The sequence below is a fragment of the Echeneis naucrates genome, chromosome 13 (assembly GCF_900963305.1).
Source record: "Echeneis naucrates chromosome 13, fEcheNa1.1, whole genome shotgun sequence".
Lineage (NCBI taxonomy): Eukaryota > Metazoa > Chordata > Actinopteri > Carangiformes > Echeneidae > Echeneis > Echeneis naucrates.
This window is the reverse complement of record NC_042523.1, coordinates 18655018-18677654: the sequence shown is the minus strand read 5'-3', so window position 1 is coordinate 18677654 and position 22637 is coordinate 18655018. Positions and strand designations below refer to the sequence as shown.

Below are 22637 nucleotides of genomic sequence, written 5' to 3'. Positions count from 1 at the left end.
CCCCATGTACACACAGACAAACACTTTAAGCATCAACAATTGAGTTAATGAGTGACCAGCAATTAGTAAATATTGTGTAATAAATTAACGAGCAAGCAGAAGACAAGTTTGATTTAAACCGAGACAAATTTAACTAAAAGCCCGATGACTAAATTAACAACGCTACTGAATTAAAAGTTGTAAACATCTAGAAATCTTTCAGATTAACACAATACTGCTCTTACACCAGACGAAATTAACTAAGTGCAAACAAACAGCAAGCCTTAACTTCTCGATAAGGAAATACAATAGTATCTCAAGTGCAGTTTATTGAAAGGTATATCATACATTCATAAGGTGTATATTCATTTTAAAAGGTTTGGTAACAAAACATCAATCAACAGCGTGAAAATGGTCCAAGTGAGTAAAAGAAAAAACTAAATTTGTACAGCAAACGAATTCAGAGAAGACTCATCAACTAAATTGCTTTTCAGTTCACAGCAAAACAAATGACAGACGGATTTCATGCTTTTGCTTAATTTACAAATGGACAGATTTAAAATTTTAAAGTGCAAAGCTTTGGAGAGGGCGAAGATTGTAAAAGACAATAAAGAGTTGATTGATTTTTGTTCTTTCTGAAACTTTCGAACAAAAAGTAACTGTTTATATACGAGAGTTTATTTGAAAAGTGACTGTCTATCTTCTTCTCTCCATGGGTGTGACCACACTGGTACTTTTAACATTTAAAAGGGGGGGGGGGGGTTGCTGACATCTTTGGTGGTTTATAAAAACAGAGTGTGAATTCATTCAGGTGTGTCAGTAAAGGCACTGGCTCTACAGGGATTCTTCATCTACACCCAGGCCTGCCAGCCGGGAAAAAGTTTGCTGAGGTTTTTGGGGTCCATGGCCTGTTGGATGAGCAGGTTGACCTGCCCCCCAACGCTCAGCACAGTGCCCTCCTCCACTCCCTTCAGTTTCTCCTGCAGTCGCAGCAGCACCCGCTTGGCCACCTTGTTGAAGCTCTGACTATCGCTGCAAGAGGAAGAGCACGCAGAGATGAGACAGAGCTTTGGTACAGTTTGAACCAGTCCTACAAACATCTCCAACTTTGCTTTGAAAGAGCAACAAAAGATCACCTGGCTTTACGGTGGTTGACGAGGATGTCTCCTCCCATAGTGGAGCTCATTGTTGCATTGAGCTCCTGCTGCTCATCGTGCTGCAAGTAGAAGGCCTTCAGAGGGCTCATGGTCCAGTCAAACAAGGGGTCGTAGAGCAGCACCTGTTCCACATATAAACCAACACATAAGTGTACAGCAACGTGCAAAGGCAATAAACACATAATTACACAATAAGCCTTTGCATGTGCTAAGGAAAAAGTATTTTTCTACTTTTGTTTGTGGGGGTTTGTCTCATGCTCACACCTCTACAATGGTCAGCAGAGCTTCCTGAGAACTCCTCATCACCTCCATGGTTTTCTCACAGCATCTGATCAGAGAAATTGGGAGGGGGGGTTTAAACCAAGAGGTTTAAAATCCTTGCCTGATTAATGATATGAATGTTGTTACTGTTAATAATTTATTTACAATTGCAGGCTACAAGATAAAAAAAAAACAAAAAACAAAAAAAAAACAAAACAACTAAGATGGTGATTGAAGAGTAATTCATGAAAAATTCTTACCTCCTGAAAACTCCCTCCACTCCAGTGATGCCCATTCCATCCACAATGTCTCTGGAGAGTCTGAAGGGCACGGTCTCGGGTGTGGGGAGGATCTTCCCCTGCTCAAAGGCCACACCTGAAGAATTAGGTATAAAAGGTGAAAACAGAGGCAGCTGTGAGCATGTTGCTGTGTTAGTATAAGTGGATGTAAGGATAGAAAACCGCACCTAAATCGATGTGCACCAGTTCAGCAGTCTGCTCATCAATCAGGATGTTCTGGATGTGTCTATCGCCCAAACCTACGATGTAGCCAACTGCAAGCACAAGAGAGAAGCTCGTGCATATTTCAGTGTCTACAACAAAATTTGAGCCTCTATAGAGAAAATCAGTTCATCAGTACAGTCCAGCCACTTCTAAGTCTTATTTGTTTCAAAAAGATAAAAAAATTGGGACCAATTTTCGAGAATTCTAATTTTTTCATTTAATTTCATTTCATTTCAAGTTTTTTAAAAATTCTACTCAAAAACGGAAGACAAATTTTGTAGGGGAATGGCGGGAAAGTAAGGTAGTACCAATAGAGGAGGTGGCCACGCTGTGGGTGTAAGCCAGACGTTTCTCCATCCACACTGCTGGATCCAGAAATCGCTCCATGCAGAAATATCTGAACACCGGCCTAAAGTTCTTGCACACCTCTGTGTAAGCCTGGAGCTTCTCGTCATTTCCAAGTTGATGAGCCTCCTGCGATGGCATGATGGGATTAACAGGGGAAGTTACTGGTATGATGGTGAGATGGGCCTGCAGTCGCACAAACTCCTGTGGTTTGTTGGAAACTGATTCTACGGTGTTATTGCACAGAGCAGTACCTGCATCTTCTTGCGGCAGAACATGTTGGCCCAGTCCTGGGGTCGGAAGCGTTTGTGGGCTCCTTTATTGGGATCCACCAGAAACTCCCCAATGGGAACCGTGCCTGAGCACCACTCTAACACGCCACTACGCTGTGAGAACGGCACCACCTAAGACGAAAATTTAAATTGAGCATTAACTTTGTAATTATAATGAATACACATTGGATGTACACAGTTATGATTTGTTGTTTTACATGGAAAATAAAATAATTATTTGTGGAACCTTGTATCGTCTGATGTAGAGTTTCCTCTTACGAGTGTCTGTGTTGCGCTGCAGCAGCATGGAGCACATGCTGAAGACCTGCTGCATCACCGCGTCCTGCCGCAGGTCATCCTGACCCTGTTCACACAGAGAGGGCAAAAGTCACCAGAGAGCGTATAGGATAGTATACTATAGCACTCAGGACCTTTGAGACGCTCATTTGGAAGCTCAAATGAATTCATTTACATTTCATGATTTTTTTGGCAATAAGATTTTTTTTTAATAGACTCATGATGTACAAGAAAAGCTCCTCACATTCATACTCATACTATGAAATGATGCCTGTTCTTCATATCTATATTGGATTTAATAAACAGCATTCCCTTAATATATCAGACCTGCAAGATATCACCTTTGTATTTTTGTGACTGGACAACTGCAAGACAGACAAAACTGAACCTTAAAACAGAAATTTGTCTGCTATGTCTTTTTTTTTTTTTTTCCATTTATATATTATTCATGGTCATCGCATCAGTTAAGTGTGTTGTTTCAAGTTTCACTCAAAACACAACACACTCATGGCAGACATGACCACACACGCACTTCCCAGAGGAATGTCCTAATTATGAAGGTGTGACAGAATGTTTGTAAATCCAACAAACTGCACTTGTCCTGGTACAAAAACAGGATTAATTATTACCAAAAGTCAAACTGAAAAGGAAAAGAATTGTAGTTCAAAGAGCTCAGGTTCCCGTCAGGCTGGTCAGACTTTAATCAAGCCTGACACCTTCAAAGAAATGGAGTTTGTTTAATCGAGAACACATGTTTGCAACAAACACATGCTTAGAGACACACACAACTGGAGGTAAAAACACACACGCAAACTTGCCTTGACCAGCTGTCTCCTGCTTTTGCCATCAGAGCCAACACAATCGATGATTTTGGGCAGGTTGACTCCTCCGGCCAGGCGATACTGAGGCAAGAAGGACCTGACAGTCACCAGGTTGTCATAGCAACCAGTTGGGTCCACCTATTACACAAAGAAACGTCTTAATATCATACAGCACTTGTAAAGCTACTGTTAAGTGTTAAATAGTTCAGTCTAAAAGATTAGACAGAAAATGTATCTGGTTTATGAGCTGAAATCTCTGTCGTCACTGTCACGTTTTTAGGAAAGTGAAATCATATCAAATTTCTCTTTTAATTCAGCACCCAGCAGCTGCCAATCTGCTACTGTGCAGATATAAGCACTTTCTGCAACTGCTACCTTCTCACCTTCATCCAAACAAAGATTTTTAGGGATATTGAAACATGATTTTTCACCTTGACCTCCATTGTGGGGATGACAACCTCATCTAGGTCTTTAATTTGCATGATGGGCTGATCAGCAGGGATGGGAATTGCCTCTAAAAGATAAAACAAAAATGGTCACACCAACTTTTCATGTCAGTATTTCCAAAATGTTATTGTTGTTCATGAACACTCCCAGATTTTGCATTTACTCTTTTCAGTCTTGTGCTTGCTCGCATCCATATAAGCCAGAGTAACGTAGGCTTCACACAGACGTTCAATCCCTCGGATCATCTCGCTTTTCTTTTTCCTGACTGTATTAATGATCTTTCGCGCCACTTCTGAACGTTCCTGCATGAGAAACATGAAACATATATATGAAAAAAGAAAAAAGAAAAAGTGCTGGCTCTACAAAGTAATTTGGAAAGGTGGCAGAAGTATGAGGGTGTATTTATTTATTTATTTATTTAAAACCAAAACTTAACATTATGTCACGATTTTATCTGGGATAATTTGGAATACATTGGAATACATTTGTATGCATGTGTCGCGTCTTATATAGACAAAACTGATTATTTTAAAAGGTGACGAATATCTAGTGTTGCTTTTATATTCCAGGACCCTGTGATGTATTATCATTGTCCCCTGTGCATTTGCAGTTTAGGAGTCACACAGCCTCAAATAAATAAATAAATAAATAAAATAAAAAAAATTAGAAATATCTAGGAAAGGACTCACCAGATCAAAGGGTGATGGCTGTCTTGGAGCACTCTTCGACAGCCGGGTCCTGCAGAAGTTCTCATCTTTGTTGGCGTTCACCAGGGCGAAGATGATGAAGAGTGTGTGATGAGGGTGATCCAGAGACGCTCTGCAGATCAGCTATGAGAAGAGAAAATGATAGAGAAGTGATAAATTTACTACTTCTATATTTGTACAAAGTCAGATTTCTGAGGCGTTAAGTGGACTTATAGTTATGCAGCTATAATTACTGCTTTTATTCTGCTCCAACAAGTGTGTGTTACCTCGTTGAGGACATCGTGGAACCCTGTATCCTCCCCGATGCCAGTTGCCATCTTGGTTCCCATGCGTGCAGCAAGTTGATACAAGAGGGGCAAAAACTTGTAGGAGGGTATCTGCTTCACCCCTTTCTGAAAGATACATTAAAACAATTTATCAGACACTTAACCACATTGTTTTACATCAAAATTATCCTCAGAGCTATGTGTATGCTTATAACTTTACACCTAAAATACTAGTCTAGATAAATACGAGACATGCAGGTGTTTGACCTAACCTTCATCATGTCATTTACAGCCTTAACATCATGATTCTCCAACCACAGGGAAGCCAAGCGGAACACCCAGGTGTCGTGCTCCTCACCCAGCTCCAGACACTGGATGTAATTTTCCACCGCTTTACACAAGAAGCGCTGTCTGTCTGACTGCAGGTTGGACAAGGCATCCTCATCCAGCTTCACCTCCTTTTTCACCTTTATTGTGTACCTGCACAGAGCAGAGTGATGAGTGAAGTAGGAGTAACGAGGATGCATATTTGCCCTCAATTGGTTTCAGAAAATGGAATTTAAAAGTGAAAAAAAGGTTGGACCTGTTGGTCACTTTACTCTCCTCGATCAGGCCCACTTCCTGTTTTGCTTTCTCCAACAGTGCTCGCTTGTTCTCATACTCAGAGGAGTTCATGTATTTGTCGATGCTCTGATACTGAGCATCGGAGAACCGGGCCAGAGACAGGAAGGCCTCAGTCCGCTGACTAAGCAGTCGGGAGTCCTGCACTCCTGATTCCCGTTCAATCAGCTCCACTGCCTGAGGGGCCGGCACAGAACAGACTTCTTACAGACAATGACTTCTCCAACAAATGGAAGTTGAAACAATTTTTACAATGAGGTCACATTGGGCAGAATCAGCAAAACGAGGGCAAATACAAACTTTTTAAAAACAGAGGTCTTGAAGGACAAGTACGTATAAAAAATATTTAGAATAATTCTGTACACAATACACAATACAACATGAATAACTTAAATTTGTCTGTATAATCTGTTGTAGCCTCGGAAGATAAACTGTAAACTTGCACAAGTTATAGTTACTAATTTGTCTTCATCTGGAGATGTTTATTTATGTGTGTGCATATGAGACACTGCCTGGCCAAGGGATAATAACTCTACTGATTCTCAGAGGGAGGCCTGTTATACTAATATGACTTTAGAGAGTTTGATCAATTAGCATATATTACACTTTCTGAGGCATTTCAGATTCCTGAATGAAACAGGTTTTACATTTGATTGCTAGGTCACTTGGGAAACCTCCAGAAATTTGTTCTGTACTAACTATTTAGTCCTAAACCTTTGCAGCTGTATTTGTGATATTTGGTTCTATTTACAGAACTGGCTTTGCTATTAATGTTCTCTTACTCTTTCCAGGTACTTCTCCAGAATGACTGCTGGACTTTCCAAGCAGGTCTCAGCTAGCCAGTTACCACACAGCCTGAGGCACTCAGAGTAGACGGAAGTCAGAGCTGGATTGAAATCCACCTAGTTAACACAAGACAAACCAAAGAGAGTCATCCGACAGGAGAATTCAGGTTTCATTTGATTAAATTATAATGTCAAAGTTTGACTTGAATCTGTATGCTTCGGTCTGACCTCTTTCTCCAAATTGTGTATCATCTGTCTCAGCAGGCCCAAAGCCAAACCCTGCTCTCCCTTTGCCCAGAACACCTGGGCCTCCTCCAGTTGCCATAAAACGGGTGACGATGTCCAGGTCCCTCTGTCACCATGCTCCTTGATCTGGAAGACCGCTTGCTCTGCTCGCTGGACAGAAACCACAAAATTATATCTTGTGCTGAACCACTTTTTTCCACCCCACAGTCCCTTGAAAAATAAAATTTTACATAGTCTTACATACACACACACACACACACACACACACCACACACTCACACACACAAACACACACACACACACACAGACAGTACCTGTGTATTCCCAGCCTTGCGAGCCAGCATACATAGTTCCATCAGGTGATCAGTGAACACAGAGCTGATATCTTGGGAGCTGTCTGTGTTTCCCACCCTGGACATCAGGGTGTGCTGCACCACAGAGCGAACGGCCAGAATGGGCTCCACCAAAGCAAAGTCGGTGTCAGCGAGCAGCTGAGACTGCTGCTGCCACTGGCTGCAAACATTCCTCAGCATTTCATCTGAGAAGGGTCTGATTTAAAGAAAAAAGAAACATTAACTGGGTGTGTTAAAGCTTGTAGATTCATTCTTGTTCTAGTTACTGTGCTGCTGTCATCACCTAGAGAAAAGCTTCTTCATACTCTCCAGCTCCTTGATGGTCTGCAGGTTCCTGAGAGCTGGGTAGAGAGAAGAGACGGCCTCCAGGCTGCCTCTGCATAGCTCCTCCACCTCTGCGGCCCTGTGGAAACACAAGCACATACACGGCTGCATGACTTTGCCACTGGAGAATTAAGACTTGAGAGTTGAAGAAACTTTAAATGTCTATCATACCTGGCCTGTTTCAGCATTTCGTCAAAAACAGAGAACTCTTTATCCCTCAGTGCTTGCAGTGAACAAAACACTGATTCATGGAAGCCCGCTGTGGATGTGTCACTCCTAGTGCAATCGAAATGCATTTGAAGACAAAAAAGTGATGCATTATAGTTGTGATTTGTGTAGGAAATACTGCCCTCGACATCTGTGTGGTTCCATACGGGCCCCCTCTCACCTCTCTGGCAGCTCACAGTCCCACTGGGTGTTCCTCCAAGCAATCTGGAAGCGGAGGTCTCTTAGCTCAGCCCCCCACTCCATCCCTTCACTCTCCAGACCCCTCATGTAGGTGGCGAGGATGCTGCTCAGACCAAAGTTTTGCAGGCCCTGTTGGGAAGGGGATTATTGCGTATAATTTACAGCATGCAGGAGCCATATTATTTGTTATTTGTTGCCTATTGTCTTACCACCACGATTCCCACTTGTCGGGTGGCTTCAGGCAGCGCGGAGTGAAGGTCGTACGAGGTCAGGGCCTTCCCCCACATGGCCTCGTGCTCATAGGTTCGAATCCTTTGATTTAATAGAACAAAACATGTGCATTTGGGTTTACTACATCTAACTGAATTTGAGACTGCTTTCTAGTGAGCTTTAAAAAAAAAAAGCTACAGGTCTGATTATCACCTAGTCAGCAGGCTGGTCATTGTCTCCCCGCCACAGCCGTACAGACTATCAGGTTCTCCGATGCTTCGATACACCTCAATGAGAAGCTCCTTTAAACAGATTATAAACAGAAGCAAATAATAGTACTAACTATGCCTTTGACTACAAGCTATGCTATGGTTGTTTATGCTGTTGCATGTTTGGAAAATGTAATCAAAGTCACATCATCACTTTAAATCACATTAAATTCTTCGCATTTTTAAATGGAGAAAATATGCAAAATCTGACGAGACATGAACTGACCTGCAGACTGATGTTGGTGTCTTCCATACTTTTCTCTGTCAGGCTCAAGATGGTGAAGTTCTGGCTGTGCTCCTCAAAACTAAGCTTATATGCAGCTCTGGACTTGGTTCTGCAGATTTGGTAAATGTTGTGTCAAAATAAAGGAGATTTTAGACAATGAACATCGACGGGTGTTTGCATACCTGCGACTCTCCTCCATGTTGGTTTTGATCTTATCGACGTAGATCTCAGTATACAGCAAAGCGGTAAAGTGAGCTGCACAGGACTGAGCAGCTTTGGCTACCTCCAGGTAGTTCAGTTGCAGCCAGAAGTTTGAGCTGCACACCGTGCATTCTGACTTACTGGAAGAGTCATAGAAAACTAATTTTACAGACACCACACACACACTGCATCACAAGCATGTACAGCAGTAAAAACACAGAACATACAGAGACATTACAGTAACATTACAAACCTTTTAGACTCCAGTGCTCTCTGCTGGTGTCTCAAATAGTCAATAACTGTCAGCATGGTACGCAGAGAGGCCTTGTCATGTATGCCGAGGCTGGCAGCATCAGACTCTGAAGAGGTAGATTTTTATATATATATATATTTTTTTTTAACCAACAGCAAAAGCAAACAACTGCTTATTTTTATTTCTTATTTGGGGGTGTAATATAATGTTTAAGAAGTAAATGGATAATAATCACAAATACAAAACCATTAATCAGACCTGTTAATAAGAATTTTGCACAAAATGGGTTTATGTGTGTATAAGTGAATTGTAAAAAGGGAATACTGATTGAGATTACTCATAGAAAATTGAATGAAGATTCCAAAAAATAAAAAAATAATGAAATGTTTGTATTTCAGTGTACAGGAACAACAGCCGGATCCACAAAGATCTGCATTGCTGCCAAACTAATTATGACGTTGGGTCTACTATATTCTGTATTTAAATGTTTAAATGTGCATTTAATGTGCCATAAAGTCACTGTCAAAGCAGTTCAAAGACTGGTCACACGCTGTCTTTCTCTGTTGAATCAACAGATAGTATGAGAAGTATTCAGAATAATCTCAGTGAGCAGGAATAAGCAGGTGAAGAGGACACAAATTTATCACTGGGGGATGAAGCATACAGCGTGCATGTATCATCTCTCCAGGACTGGTGTGATAAAAGCTCCTTAGGGATCAATGTGACTAAAACAAAAGAACTTGTCTTTCATGAAAAGGAACCTGTGCAGTCCATTACAATTAGTGGACAAATAGTGGCGGTAGTAGGCAATTTCAAATATTTAGCCACATATATGGACGATAAACTTAATTTCAGTGAAAATACTGACCAGATTTTTAAACACTGTAATCAACGCCTCCACCTACTACGTAACCTCAACTCCTTTGGAGTGAGCAAGCATATAATGGAAACAGTTTATAAGAACCTGATAGAGGGAATATTGACCTTTGTAAAAGGAAAAACAAAGCTGCAGAGGATAGTGAACCTCGCCTCAAAAATCATTGGGCAGAGACAGAAACAATTGAGTTGTATCTACATTGAAGTGATCTGGAAAAAAGCTGTCAAAATTGCAAATTGCAAATTGTTCAAACTACTCCCCTCTGGTAGACGGTAGAAAGTACCAAAAGCTAGCCGTAACATCTTTAAAAATTCATTCCCACTGCCATTACTGCACTAAATGATACCTTGTCTCGTTAGGTCTGTTATTTTAACGTATTTGCAACTGTTGTCCTGCATTTTTGCCACGACGATAGCTGTGTGTAGGTGTTGTTGTTGTGCTGCTGTTTGTTGTTAACTGTTGCCTGTTGTGATATTGTGAGAGCGAAGACAAATTTCCACATTGTGGACAATGAATGAAATTAACTAACTAACTAACTAACATTGTTATTACAAGATAAGTGGAGTCACATTTTTACCCGAGTCAGAGTTGTGAGGTGTTGCAGACCGACTGGAGGCTTGAGCATTTCTGGAAAAGAAACTGAAGAAGTCCTGGATGTGGGATGAGAGCAGCTCCCTCCATGAACCATCAGAGTCATCCAGGAGGATGGAGTGGATGATGAGAGGCAGCAACCTCTGACAGCAGGCCACCTTCACCTGGAGACAGATGCAGGTAAGATGTGGAGCTCTGGATTGAGACTAGTTGACCTGAAGTACTTGAAAAGAATGCTCTGAGGTGCCGCGCAATCCATGATATAGATAAACATGGACCCACATTCATCCCTCCTACTCTGTCCATAATGTTACTGGATTGACTGATACAAACAGTTCATTTATGAAGGTGAAAACTCCTTTAGGTAACTTCCACATACTCACCAAACACAATGGTCGCGACAGCAGCAGAGCCTCACTCTTGACTCCTCCACTGTCGAGCAGGGCGGTGCAGAGAGCCTTCAGCCAGGCTTTATGTCCCCCCAACTGAGGAATCCAAAACTCCTGACTCTGCAGCTTCGCCCTGGCCTTGGCTCTCTCCTCAGCACTCACCTCAGGCATCTAATAAAGTTAGACATCACAGTCAAAGGTGCACTAATTTCACAAACAGAGGAAAATGTAGGTAGTTATAATTCTGTTCAGTTTTTCAGACCTGTCATTAAACGTTATAGGCATGCACGGCAAACCCACCTGGATTTTAGCCTTTCTAAAGGGGTTCAGGTAGGCCAGCATGGGGTCTCTGTGGTCTTTGTATTGCTCCCAGAAGCTGATCCCAGACTGACAGGCCAGGATGTTCTTCACACACTGAGCTGCTGCCCGTCGCACCTCAATACTGACACATAATCAGAGCACAGAGCAAAGTCAACATCAACACAAACCACTCACCCTGCCCTGCTCATGCGCACGCGCACGCTGAAAGATGAGGTTTAAGATTCATCACCTCTCCACTTACCGCTGGTGAGTGAGTGAGTCGTTCATGCAGTTGAGAATGATGTAAAGACACTGGGACTCTGTTGAGGTGAAGAGAGATGCCGCCTTTTCATAGAGGGGGTCTCTGCCATGGAGCAGGGCAATGGTGGACAAATCTACTGGACCGAGTTCTCCTAGACAGCTCCCGGCTGCCTCTGCAGAAAATTAAAGGTTTGTTTTTAATTTTTAAAGATTGAAACTAATGAATCTGTCCACAGTTGACCAAGAATACAGCATACTGTTGATGCAGAAGTTATATGATTTTATACCAAGTATGTCAGCTCCTCCAGGGTGGTTGACTGCGAGCTTAGAGAGCTGCAGCAGACTGAGAACCAGCTTCACCAGAACACTGTCACTGGGGTCATCTGTCAGGGGGACAAAGGCAGACAGTGTTTCAAAGAGGTTCAATAGACACTCAACATTTCCCTAATCCAGCATCATACCATGGCACTCTTTGAGCAGCTCTCTGATCTGCCCCTTGTTGCCATGCAGCTGTTTGCTCAGGTCCTTTAGGCCTTCCAGCCTGGTCAGAGGCAAGGAGTCACAGGATGCCACAGACAGGAAGTGGACTATCTCCTGTAGTGAGGGAAAATGGAAATAGGTGAGCAATGAAATGTTAGATTGAAATTTTTGTCAACGATATTAATACACAGATAATAGACCCCTTCTTAATGTACTGAAACTATTTATGGCCATCGCCATAAATTCATTGTCACATGATTTCAAATATTTGAAATTTGAGATGCTATCAAATATGTGTTCAGCTCAAATAACCTACATGATGTTTATACAAATTTTTTTTGTTGAAAAGATATGATAGTGAAATGCCATCTGTTGTTACCTGTCGCAGTGTAAAGGTCCCAACGTTGTATTTGAGCCGGTGCTGAACGGTCCGCAGCTCTCTGAACGCAGGGAGGTCGGGAAAAGGCTCCAACCTGCTGATGGCTCCTTTTAACTTCTGTTGGTTCTCTATTACGAGAAACCGCAATAGACTGAGCACCTGGAGAGTCAGAAAGAAGTGGAAATGTGTGGCTCATAAGCACTTAAAAGGAGGCAGCAGAATTTCATAAACAATAACAAGACAAGGCCTGTTTAATGATGAATAGTACTGTAGCAACTGGTCCATTCACAAGTCACAATTTCTATAAATTCTAAATGTAAAGGTAATTTTTTGTTGCAGGTAATGGCTATTGTAAAAACTAAAAAGTTCCTTAAGTTATTCCAAATTAAGAAAAATGCTTCTTCACAAAATTCAAAGTGCAAATAAGTGGATCTCTGTCTAATACTTGACATCTTACTTAAGTGGTCCTAGTGACATATCTTTACATTCAGAAATATTTTTTGATGTGTTTCCTACAATTTCCATAGAGGATGCTTATAAATATTTTAAGATGCCACAAGCTACATTAGGTCTGTATGCATAAATGAAATCTGTCGCTTACCTGCTCTGAGATAACAGGCCGGTTGGTTACCTGAGCGGTCAGGGTCCCAACAATAACCTGTAGGTGGTAGTCTAGAGCGTCGTCACAGAACTGTAGTACTGCCTGGCACACAGAGGTCAATAGGTCGATGCACAGAAAGAGGCTTCGGGTAGAGACCTCATCGCATTGAACTGGTCTGCAGGAGGGGAGGAACCCAAACTGATTCAACTTTTCGGGCGATATGATAATATGATAACAAATTAAATTAAATTAAATTAAAATCATGACACCTGTGTGTGTGTGTGTGTGTGTGTGTGTGTGTGTGTGTGTGAACTAACCTGTTGAGATGGTGTATGAGTGTGTAGATGATGTCTCTGAGGACGAAAGCCCAGGCTCCTCCCAGACCGTCCTTGACCTCTTTGAGCAGCAGGTTGACAAACAGGTGATACATGAGGAGGATACGATGACGTTCATAGCCACTGGTCGTTTCTGCTGCTCTCTCACACACTGCCAGCAGGATCCTTTGGATAGAAATCTATGATGCAAAAATGAATGGTTTCAAAATTATTACAAAGACCAAAAAACCAGACAAGTAGTTCCACTGACATATAATAACAAAGCAACACCTTACTGGAGTTTTTGACAGAATGGCCACCAGTGATTTATGGCTGGCACTGTGGCATTTGCTGAGGTAATCCAGTGTAGCTTTAATGACATACGAGCTGAAGTACGGTGGGTTTGGTACAGGGTCCAGCTCCCTGAGAAGCATAAAACATTCATTTAGTTGCACATCTTCATTTAAAGGTAAATTAATTGCGAGAAAAACCACCTTTAATATCAAGCTGGCATTTTAATTTTCAAATGATTGAGTGCATAAGTCAATACAATTAAGCAATACAAGGAAATATTCACGGTAAATCCTAACGGCTATTACCCTATAAAGCGACTCAGGTCCCCTCTGTCTCCTTCAGCTCCACCTCCTTCATATAAAGTCATTAGCAGCTCCACCACAATATCTGCTAGGTTAGTGTGGATCAGGCTGTCAATTTTCTGCAGACACAAACATGAGTAAGACAAGTAAATTTGCTGTTCAGTTTCTAGATAACATTCCTGAAAACAACTACACAAGGTCCACATTTGTTAGTTTGTTTTACACTTGTTTTATGTCCACACTTGAGCCTTCTAATAATCTTTACTGCCAGGAGTAGCCGAATCTAGTTGTTGTTTTCACTGTTGTGTGTTTCTATTGTTATCATTCTTGCTGTTGAATGCTAATCTGACCCCTAATGAGGTCAGATTAGAAAAGCTGCATGAAACTCCCCTGATGTCCAGTAGAATTGGGCTGGTGTTTACCTGTTTGCCCAGATAGTTGTCATCTTTGAGCAGGTCATACACTCTATGGGCCTTCTCTCTCTTCTGAGCAACCTGGGAATCCTGACCACGCAGGGCAAAGTATGGCAGGATGTTGACCACGATCTTGGGGAAGCAGTTGGCCAGCAACGTTTTCCAGTCCTCCTCCAGGTATCGACCGATAGACTTCACCTGCTCAAAGTCGTCCAGGAAAACCAAGTGAGGGATCAATACCTGATAGGAAGAGCTGCAACAGGACATGAGACAGCAGGGATGTTAAAACCAGGTACTAGTACATTAACCCTTGCTTCACTGGGGCTTTGACACCATTGGCATGACGGAAAGGAAGAAACAGAAGGATGGGTTAATGTTTCTTTTGTGGAAAAATTAACACCGAAAGGACAGAACAAAAAAAAAAAAAAACACCACAAATTGGCACTATGGCATGAAATAAAAGGAAACGATAAGCTTGTTTTCTCACCGATAGAAATCTTTGACTGTGTCGTGGTCTAGGAGCGTGTACGGGAAAGATCCAAGAGTGTAACGATCATCAGATTGCCTTTGTTCGAGCCACTCTGCCACTAAGTAGTACAGGTGAGAGCTGACAAACGTTTTTACACTCCTGTATCCCAGCGCTGTGGATACACTGCACAACATCTGTGAGGAAAGCAAAAGCAAAAAAAAAAGTCATCACACTGATATCGAGGTAAAGAGTGACATATTAATTTGTACATTGCTACCTTTTTAATGAGCTGTTCCTCAATATTGTTCTCCTTGTATGACTGGAACAGTGCAAATAGAGACTGTTTTTCACACACTGGGCTACAACACAGCACCACAGACAAACTCTTCAACAGGGTAGCTTTGCGGTTGAATGCCTCATCCCGCTGGTCCTCCCGAGAGCTGCTCCTCTGTGTGTAATCACAGAGAAAAGTCGGAAGAAAGAAAGTCAAACAGAGGCTGTAAATGAAAAATAATAAATTAGAATAAACTTTTCACCATTTGTGCCAACAATGAATGAACTCACTGGAAGCTTCATCCCCTCCTGAGCCTTCAGGTAAACATTTTCAAAAGCAGCCCGCTGGTGTTTAAGGGACAACATCTTCCTTTTTTCAGGATGATCTGGTCTCATCTCCAGAAACAGCCTCAATACAAAATAGAATAATGATGACAATTAGATTGATTATCCACTTAATATATGATCCATCCATCTTCTACCGCTTTTCTGTTTCTGGGTCATGGGGCATTCCGGGCGAGGTACACCCTGGACAGGTCGCCAGTCCATCACAGAGCCAACACACAAAGACAGAGACAAACAACCACTCACGCTCGCATTCACACCTACAGGCAATTTAGAGTCACCAGTTAACCTACACGTGCATGTTTTTGATGACTATGGGAGGAAAACGGAGTACCTGGAGGAAACCCATGCAGACACGGAGAGAACATGCCGGGAACCGAACCTACAACCTTCGTATTGTCTGGTGACAGTGCGAACCACTACGTCGCCATGCTGCCCTATAATTAATAATAATGTAAAATAATTTTTACCTCTCCACTGACATGGCTACCAGCATCCGGACTTGGTGGTGCGCATCTGCGAGGTGAGATGAAAGGATGACTGACGCCGAGTGCTCTTCATTGCCTGATCCTCTCTGAGCCACTCTGATATTTAGGACTGCCCACTGGCAACACGGGTCAGCCTGTCACAAGGGAGAGATGGCAAACATATGCACTAACAGAACAATAAGGTAATTGGAAGGAATCAAGAGAAACAGAAGAGGCTGAAAGATTTGTCCCTACATTTTTCTGTTGAAAGGCAAAGCATATAAGAGTACGGCATGAAAGACAAATCTAACGTTTTACATTTGCTGCAGACATGATGTGGGATCTTACCTCAAGCAAAGCAACCAGACATCGCACCAAGGCGACTCTGACAGTTGATATGCACTTCCCCGTTTGGCTCAGGAAACTGAAGAAACAGAAAAATTTCATCATAAAGAAAAACTGTAAGATATTAAGTATGACAGTTATTAGCATATTAGCATCTGGTTCAGAAAATAAAGAGGCGAGTTCACGTCCATCTTCCGAACTGAGCGCTTCTTGTGATAAGCAGAGGCTTCATTTTACTCCTGCATGTTCATGGTACTCACCAGAATCCAGAAAGCACTTGTAGCAATGATCCATGAACATGTCTCATTTCCTCAGGCATGTGATGGGTTTTCCCCAGGCTCCTGATGGAGGGTAACAAACCCAGCAGCACTGCAGCACAGATTTCTTGGTCCTGACGATACTGACTACACAGGTCCCTGCAAGCATGGCAGAACAGAAACACTTGATGACTCACACAAGAGCTCAATCTTTAACAAGATATTCATGTAGCAGAGATGTGTGCTTACCCGAGAGGACAGAGCAACGAATCAAATTCCTCTGGAGAGAGCGAGTCCTCCGCAGGAAGCTTCTTCAGCAGGATAAGATACTGCAGAAAAACCAAATATTAGTGACCTGGAGCTGCGACACAACCATGACTGCCCACACCAGCTGGTACTGACCATGTTAAGATGCAGGGCTTTGCTTAAGTCAATCTGCTCCAACAGTAGCAGCAGCCGGCGCTGCACATCCTGTGGTTTGAAAAGCAGACCTTGGACGTGTTTGGCAGAACTGCACTCACACAGGAACTCCAAAATAGCGAGGAGAGCCATGTCCTGCTGGCCCAGATGATCCTCTGCTAACAGGCTTTTTGCTCCTGGGGGAGGACAGAACAATGAGTTATGAGTTACAGAAGATGATAACCAACTTAATCTAAGATGATCAAGATAATTTATATAACAATTATATATAATTTATATAACAAAGATGTTATAAATTTCTGTAAAGAAGAAGTATGATGTTTTGAATTGCTGAAGCCACCGTTTTTTGGTTTTGTTTTACAAAATAAAAATTGTATGATTTGTGTGGCTGATAAGGTTCTATACACACAATTTAAACAGCAAGAAATCCTGTCTTACCTGGCCCACAAGAAGCATCAGTGTTGTCTCTCTTCAGTCTGGGTGTCCCATTGCTGCTGCTGGTGTGAGCCTCTTCACCATCCTCAAACAGGTCAACATCACCCCCTTGCTGAGTCCTGGTGCCATCCCTGTCATCATCAAACTGGTCCTCTTCATCCACACTGACTCTCTTAGAAACACTGCTTAGCTGAAGAGACAGGGAAGTAATACATTCTCTCATTTTTATACTCAGATGATAAACGTTCTGAATCTACTGACATGCGACTGGAGATCAACTCACCAAGAGTTTGCAGATCTCTGCTAGTTCATTAATGAGACTGCCAGGCAGTATCATCATGAACAGACTCGAGGACATGGGACAAACTCTATCCTGCTGGAGAAAACAGACCAAATTGTCTTATGGCTAAATCATCAACATACCGACTTTAACCTTGTGTCGATAAAGTGGGCTGTGATGATGAAACATTTTTCATACCTTGTTTTTCCTGCTGGCTGATTCTGTGCAGATATTCATGACAGACTTTAGTGTTTGCATGATCCCTTCCTCTGTCATCTTTACTTTCACACTCGAAACAAACCCACTGAAATCCTGGGCCAGGGCCTTAACACAAAAAACATAGACTCATATTATAAGTATAGATTGTAATATTTTTCATTAACATGTTATGTAATACAAATTTACCAATATAATGTGTATAATCAAAAATGACTAATGTATAGTCACATTTGATTAATTTAGATAAGTGTTAAGGTAAACCTTTGCTTTGGTGAGGAGCTTTGAGCCATAGACCTCCTCTTCACTTAGAACACCAGTGGACATGAATCCTGCTAGGACACCAGTCAGCAGACTCAAACAGCGTACGAGACACTCTGGAGGGGTGGACGGAGACTGCAGACGGTCGATCAGAATAAATATCTGCATGTGTTGACTACACCGACATACCTACACAGATTTGTTCATTTCCACTCACATCTGGAGAGTAGCAGTTGAGTAGGTTGTCAGCCACAGAAATCAGGGACAGCTCCAACTTATTCCTTAGGGTGGAAACAGCAGTGAATTGGCCATCAGGTGAAAGTGGCTTCACCGACTCCTCGGCCGTTCCGACCTCTGGGGGATTCATGCTAAAGCTGAACTGCAAGTACAGCCTCTCGATCTCCTCCAGGTCATCTTTGGCATCAGATGATCTTTGCGCTTGAAAAAAGGCACTGAAAAAATAAAGATTCGATAGAAATAAATACAGAGAAGATGAAGATACATTGAAGCCAATGTGTCAGAATATCAACTAGCTTTGTATCAATGATGATGGCAAAAATCTACTGTAAGGGGAATTATGTATAAAGACACAGGGGTGAAGTGAGCGATGGGGAGTGGCCTCACCTCTTAGGTCCCTCAGAACCCACTAGAAACTTCAGGCCAGCTCTGGTGTCCTTCAAGGTCAAGGACACCAGGATGCCTGCTGTTAGACTGTAGGGATAGTCTCTGTAAACAAAATCAAATAAATACATTGGGTTATAAATATTAATCTTCCCAAAATAAACAAAATGAATAAACAAAATAAAAAAGTTAATTTTCCCTCATCCTCTGAAAAACACCAATGTGCAACTTTTCATTTTGGATGACCTTCTCAAATAGTAGAGTTATAAGATGTTGGGAGCTAGGCCAAAAGTTGGACCAGTGAAAACCTGAAAATGATGGGGTGAGGTTTGGAGCTTTCCTCCATCTCATCACTCTGATCACTCATCAGCAGCCAAGCTATGAGAGTCTCCTTCAAGTTTGGAGACCCAGATCCTTCTGTGGCTGCATAGTCCCAGCCTGAGCTCAGCATGAGACTCTTAGGAACTGGACACTTAAGCAGGGCCTGGGAGAGACAGACAGCAGCACTCCTGTGGATAGAGTGAAAAAATTGTGATGGGGACGCAACGTACACACCAAGATAGACTATTTTATTGTAATAGTAAATTTACGCTATTGACAAAGACAAAATTTAACATTGTATGATGAGGAAAAAATAAAAGCTTACTGAGATAATTTGCATGCTGATCCAGAGAAAAGTTTCCAAAATTCTCTGTCCATATTAATCAGACCGCCATGGACAATGGAGACCAACAGATCCAGGCTGGGGGCCTCAGTCTGTGGTGAGCTGACCCCTCGCAATGCCACGGCCCATACCCGACCCCAAAGCCGGCCCAACTCCAACCTGTGGATCTGGGCCTTCTTTGGGTAGTGAGCCTGACACAGGGCCAACTCCCTCAGAGAACGCAATACATATGGCCCCCTCTCTCCTCTCCGCTGCTCTGCCAGGAGCTGGCACAACACTGACAGCAGTGAGACCAGCTCATGGCCAGGCACCATTGATGGGTACTTGGAGGTGAGCACTTCTGTGATCTGCAACCTGATTGGAGTAAATTAAATACGTTTGGAGTCCTTATGTGATCAGAGAAACAACAGTTTACCTTCAGATTATGTTATGTCAATGGTGCAGTGATTTTCATACCATGGTATAATATCAAAGTCAGCTTCCTGAAGCTGCATATGATCCCGGAGGACGTTCCAGCCCAGTTCGATGCGACGTCGCTTGCTGGCTCCTCCAGGTGTTGGACTGCCCATCTGCGTTACCTCTAAGCTATGGGGTTCTTTGTCATCAGTGAAAAGCTACAACATGGAGGAAACATAAGAAGCTACAGTACATCATGTTGTTGAAACATCATCTCATACATCCTTCAAGCTAAGTTGAAATGTTTCATGCATGCTTGAGACCTAATCTGTATTACCTGATGACAGATGTCAGCTGTGACCTGGATGACATTTTCTTTTACGGCTATGTGTCTCCTCCCTCTGACGTACTTTCCTCTGCTGCTTATCTGACTGATTTCTCCGACCAAAGCGTCATACAGGTTGTACAGGTGACTCCGCCAACGAGTCCAGTCATCAGCATAAGCACCTAGTATTTAAAGGGGGGTGGGCAAATACTTATTGGATGTTTATTCAAACACTGTGCAAACGAGTTATATTGCAATGTAGAAGTCTATTACTGTACTCCCCTTTGGCTTGTTTAGAATTAGAAACAAAAAGGATCCGTGCGTTTCAATGGTAAAAATGTTTACAATGATCTTCAGATATTTGAATATTACAATTGGTGAAATTTCTATTTCAGTTTTGTATTCCACAAAAAGGAACAGTCACTTAACCTGTGTCCTGAGTCTTGGCTCCTTTAGGGTGGTGAACACAAATCTGCAGGTTGAAGAACTCCACAATCTCCTCTTTGAGAGCAGCACTGGGTCTCTTATCAGCCCAAATATGTAGTATAGAAGGCAGAAGCTTCTCTCCCAGCTGACACACCCTCATCCTACAGTTCATGGCCGCACTTCTCAGGAATATGTTGAGAGCCGAGACGAGGTGCTCCAAAACAGTCAAGTACTTCTCTTGTCTAATAGCATCAAAAGATGTTGGTCAGGGAAAACACACAGTGCATAAGGTGACAACTATCTAACTACCCATAATAGAATATAACTTAAATGTAAGAGGGAGGAATTAGCATGTGTTGGGGAAAAAAAAAAAAAAAAAAGGATGGTAAAAGGTTTCACCTGGCATTAAGAAGTGTTTCAGAGAAGAAGCTGAACAGGGTGTTGTTAAATCCATCAGTCTGCGTGCAACAGCCCTGCACCACAGTGTGGATGACTCTGCTCACCAAAACATGATTGATGGGTTTGGATGAAGAGTTGAAGAAGGCACAGTACAAGTCCAGGAGACCTTCGGGTCACAAAATAAATAGTATTTAACAGCACGAAACTGACTCAGTGAGCAAGTATTCCAAAAAACATATAGTTATATAACTATGTGTTGCCAGGATAACCTGTCTTTTAGACATATATTTTATAGAAAAACAGCCCACTGACTCTGCCACTGCTCTGGAGTGATGTCACACCAGTACTTGCGGACAGAGAGGATGTCCTTTACAAGGAGACTGCTATAATCTTCTCCACAAACTGAACAGCTGTACGAGTCCTTCAGCACCTCCATCACGTGTCTCAGCAGCTCACTGCACTTTAGAAGAGGCCCGCCTGTACAGAGTCACACATTTAAATTGCAGTAAATGCATTAAAACAAACAGACTGTTGTTGCAGTCAAGAAAGATATGATACCAAGATTGGTTCAAAAATATCCGTTACTTTGACATAACCCAAACCATTTTGGCCAAAAATGTAGTGTGAATGTGTCCACTAAACTCTAAACTGTTAGTGGATCACATCAACTCAGTAACCTTACGTTTGTTTGCCTGGCGGATGAAATACTTGATCAAACTGCATATTTCAGCCATCTTCTTCTTTCGTGTGGCCAGCGATGTTGCTGTCACAGATTTACTTGACTTCATGCTTTCCGTCTCCTTCTGGACATAGCGCTGCAGGAATCTGAGAAAGGTGAAATCAGTGTGAGAAATCCAGTACAGAGTACATTCAGTTAACATTTTTAATGATAAATAGTTGAGAATCAGGGATCAAATAAGGCTTGATAAAATACACAATTAGCACGAGCACAGTTACTAGGTAGTTTGCGCTGTAGACGTTTAATATTAACTCCATTTGATGATTGAACACATTAAGGTTTCCAGAGGTCAGTTGGTTTCATTCCATGCAAACAAACATGGAAACAAACTAAACCACTTGTCTTAACAAAACAAGCAATGCACAAAAGAATGGCACTACAGTTGCAAACCTAAGTAGAGACTGCCAAGACACATGCGTGACTTCATTTACATCAGATAACCTTTTCATTCATTCACTTGCACGTGCACAAAATGCAATCATGCATTCTACCTGAAAACACCATCCCATGTGAGTTCCTTTGAGGCTTTAGCCTTAGATCCCGAGCAGCGATCCAACTCCTGCACGACATCTGGATTTCGAAGGAGCCGTTTGAACTGCTCAGCTTCTTTCTGGAGGCACGGAGGAGACAAAGAATTTGCGCTATGCTTCTTGGTCCAACTTGGCCTGCAGTGAGTGCTGAGAAAGGCAGCTGAGGCACATGAAATGTCACGGCTTATACACGTGTGATTACCTTCCTCTCTGTGGCTTTGTCACTGTCCAGCCCCTTGCAGCAGAGCAGCAGAAGAGGCAGACTCATGGCGCTCCGCTGCGATCAGGGCGCAGCTCTCATCGACGTAGAGCAGACTGGTGGACCTTAACACAGGATGTTGACAGGACAGGGTGTTTACAGTCAGTCTTTGTTTCATGTTTACAATATATATCAAACACATTACCTCTCCTCTCTCCCGTGCAACGTCACCAACACAGCATCACCACACTTGCGGTGATGGTTGCACAAACGAACATTCAAACATTCAGACGTCCTCGGATGATAACAGCTCCAGCCTGGGAGCTACAGCACTGGGCCAATCTGCTGTTGTGCCTCCTCTGACAACTTTTCCATCTTTGTCTGCGCTCACACGCTAACAACGCATGCATGCCCCCCC

General features: G+C 42.4%; 1 protein-coding gene across 2 annotated transcripts; it reads right to left on the bottom strand.

Annotated features, from left to right (window-relative positions):
- Positions 1 to 290: 290 nt before the first annotated feature.
- atm (ATM serine/threonine kinase) lies at positions 291 to 22587 on the bottom strand. Of its 2 annotated transcripts, none has more exons than XM_029516961.1 (63): positions 22425 to 22587; positions 22223 to 22344; positions 21982 to 22100; positions 21434 to 21576; positions 21064 to 21228; positions 20752 to 20917; positions 20356 to 20594; positions 19939 to 20108; positions 19662 to 19819; positions 19188 to 19559; positions 18850 to 19050; positions 18545 to 18646; positions 18138 to 18372; positions 17924 to 18055; positions 17642 to 17767; positions 17447 to 17539; positions 17167 to 17353; positions 16711 to 16904; positions 16558 to 16637; positions 16312 to 16467; positions 16055 to 16130; positions 15710 to 15861; positions 15186 to 15303; positions 14899 to 15069; positions 14640 to 14815; positions 14162 to 14405; positions 13743 to 13858; positions 13440 to 13566; positions 13147 to 13343; positions 12830 to 13004; positions 12229 to 12387; positions 11831 to 11963; positions 11657 to 11752; positions 11371 to 11542; positions 11109 to 11250; positions 10803 to 10979; positions 10406 to 10583; positions 8952 to 9057; positions 8680 to 8838; positions 8498 to 8606; positions 8216 to 8304; positions 8002 to 8104; positions 7773 to 7921; positions 7556 to 7660; positions 7344 to 7463; positions 7022 to 7256; positions 6690 to 6857; positions 6459 to 6578; positions 5639 to 5853; positions 5328 to 5535; positions 5056 to 5181; positions 4772 to 4912; positions 4246 to 4384; positions 4067 to 4149; positions 3633 to 3773; positions 2765 to 2881; positions 2500 to 2649; positions 2209 to 2374; positions 1864 to 1950; positions 1658 to 1772; positions 1401 to 1464; positions 1116 to 1258; positions 291 to 1011 (listed from the first exon to the last, which is right to left on the bottom strand). In XM_029516961.1, exons 2-63 carry the CDS (start codon positions 22286 to 22288, stop codon positions 831 to 833), a joined length of 9252 nt encoding a protein of 3083 aa, XP_029372821.1. In that variant the 5' UTR covers positions 22289 to 22344; positions 22425 to 22587; the 3' UTR covers positions 291 to 830. The 2 variants fall into 2 exon arrangements, with proteins under 2 accessions (XP_029372821.1, XP_029372822.1); XM_029516962.1 differs by having other exon boundaries at positions 831 to 1011; positions 17447 to 17536.
- Between the last annotated feature and the right edge of the window lie 50 nt (positions 22588 to 22637).

What these genes read in the sequence shown, in the direction of transcription:
- atm (XM_029516961.1), bottom strand. Translation starts at nt 22,288, where the DNA reads ATGAGTCTGCCTCTTCTGCTGCTCTGCTGCAAGGGGCTGGACAGTGAC. An exon ending in AACATGGAGGAGAGTCGCAG is followed by an intron (nt 8,607 to 8,679) that starts GTATGCAAACAC and finishes CCAAATCTGCAG; the next exon opens with AACCAAGTCCAGAGCTGCAT. An exon ending in ACTGGTGCACATCGATTTAG is followed by an intron (nt 1,773 to 1,863) that starts GTGCGGTTTTCT and finishes CTAATTCTTCAG; the next exon opens with GTGTGGCCTTTGAGCAGGGG.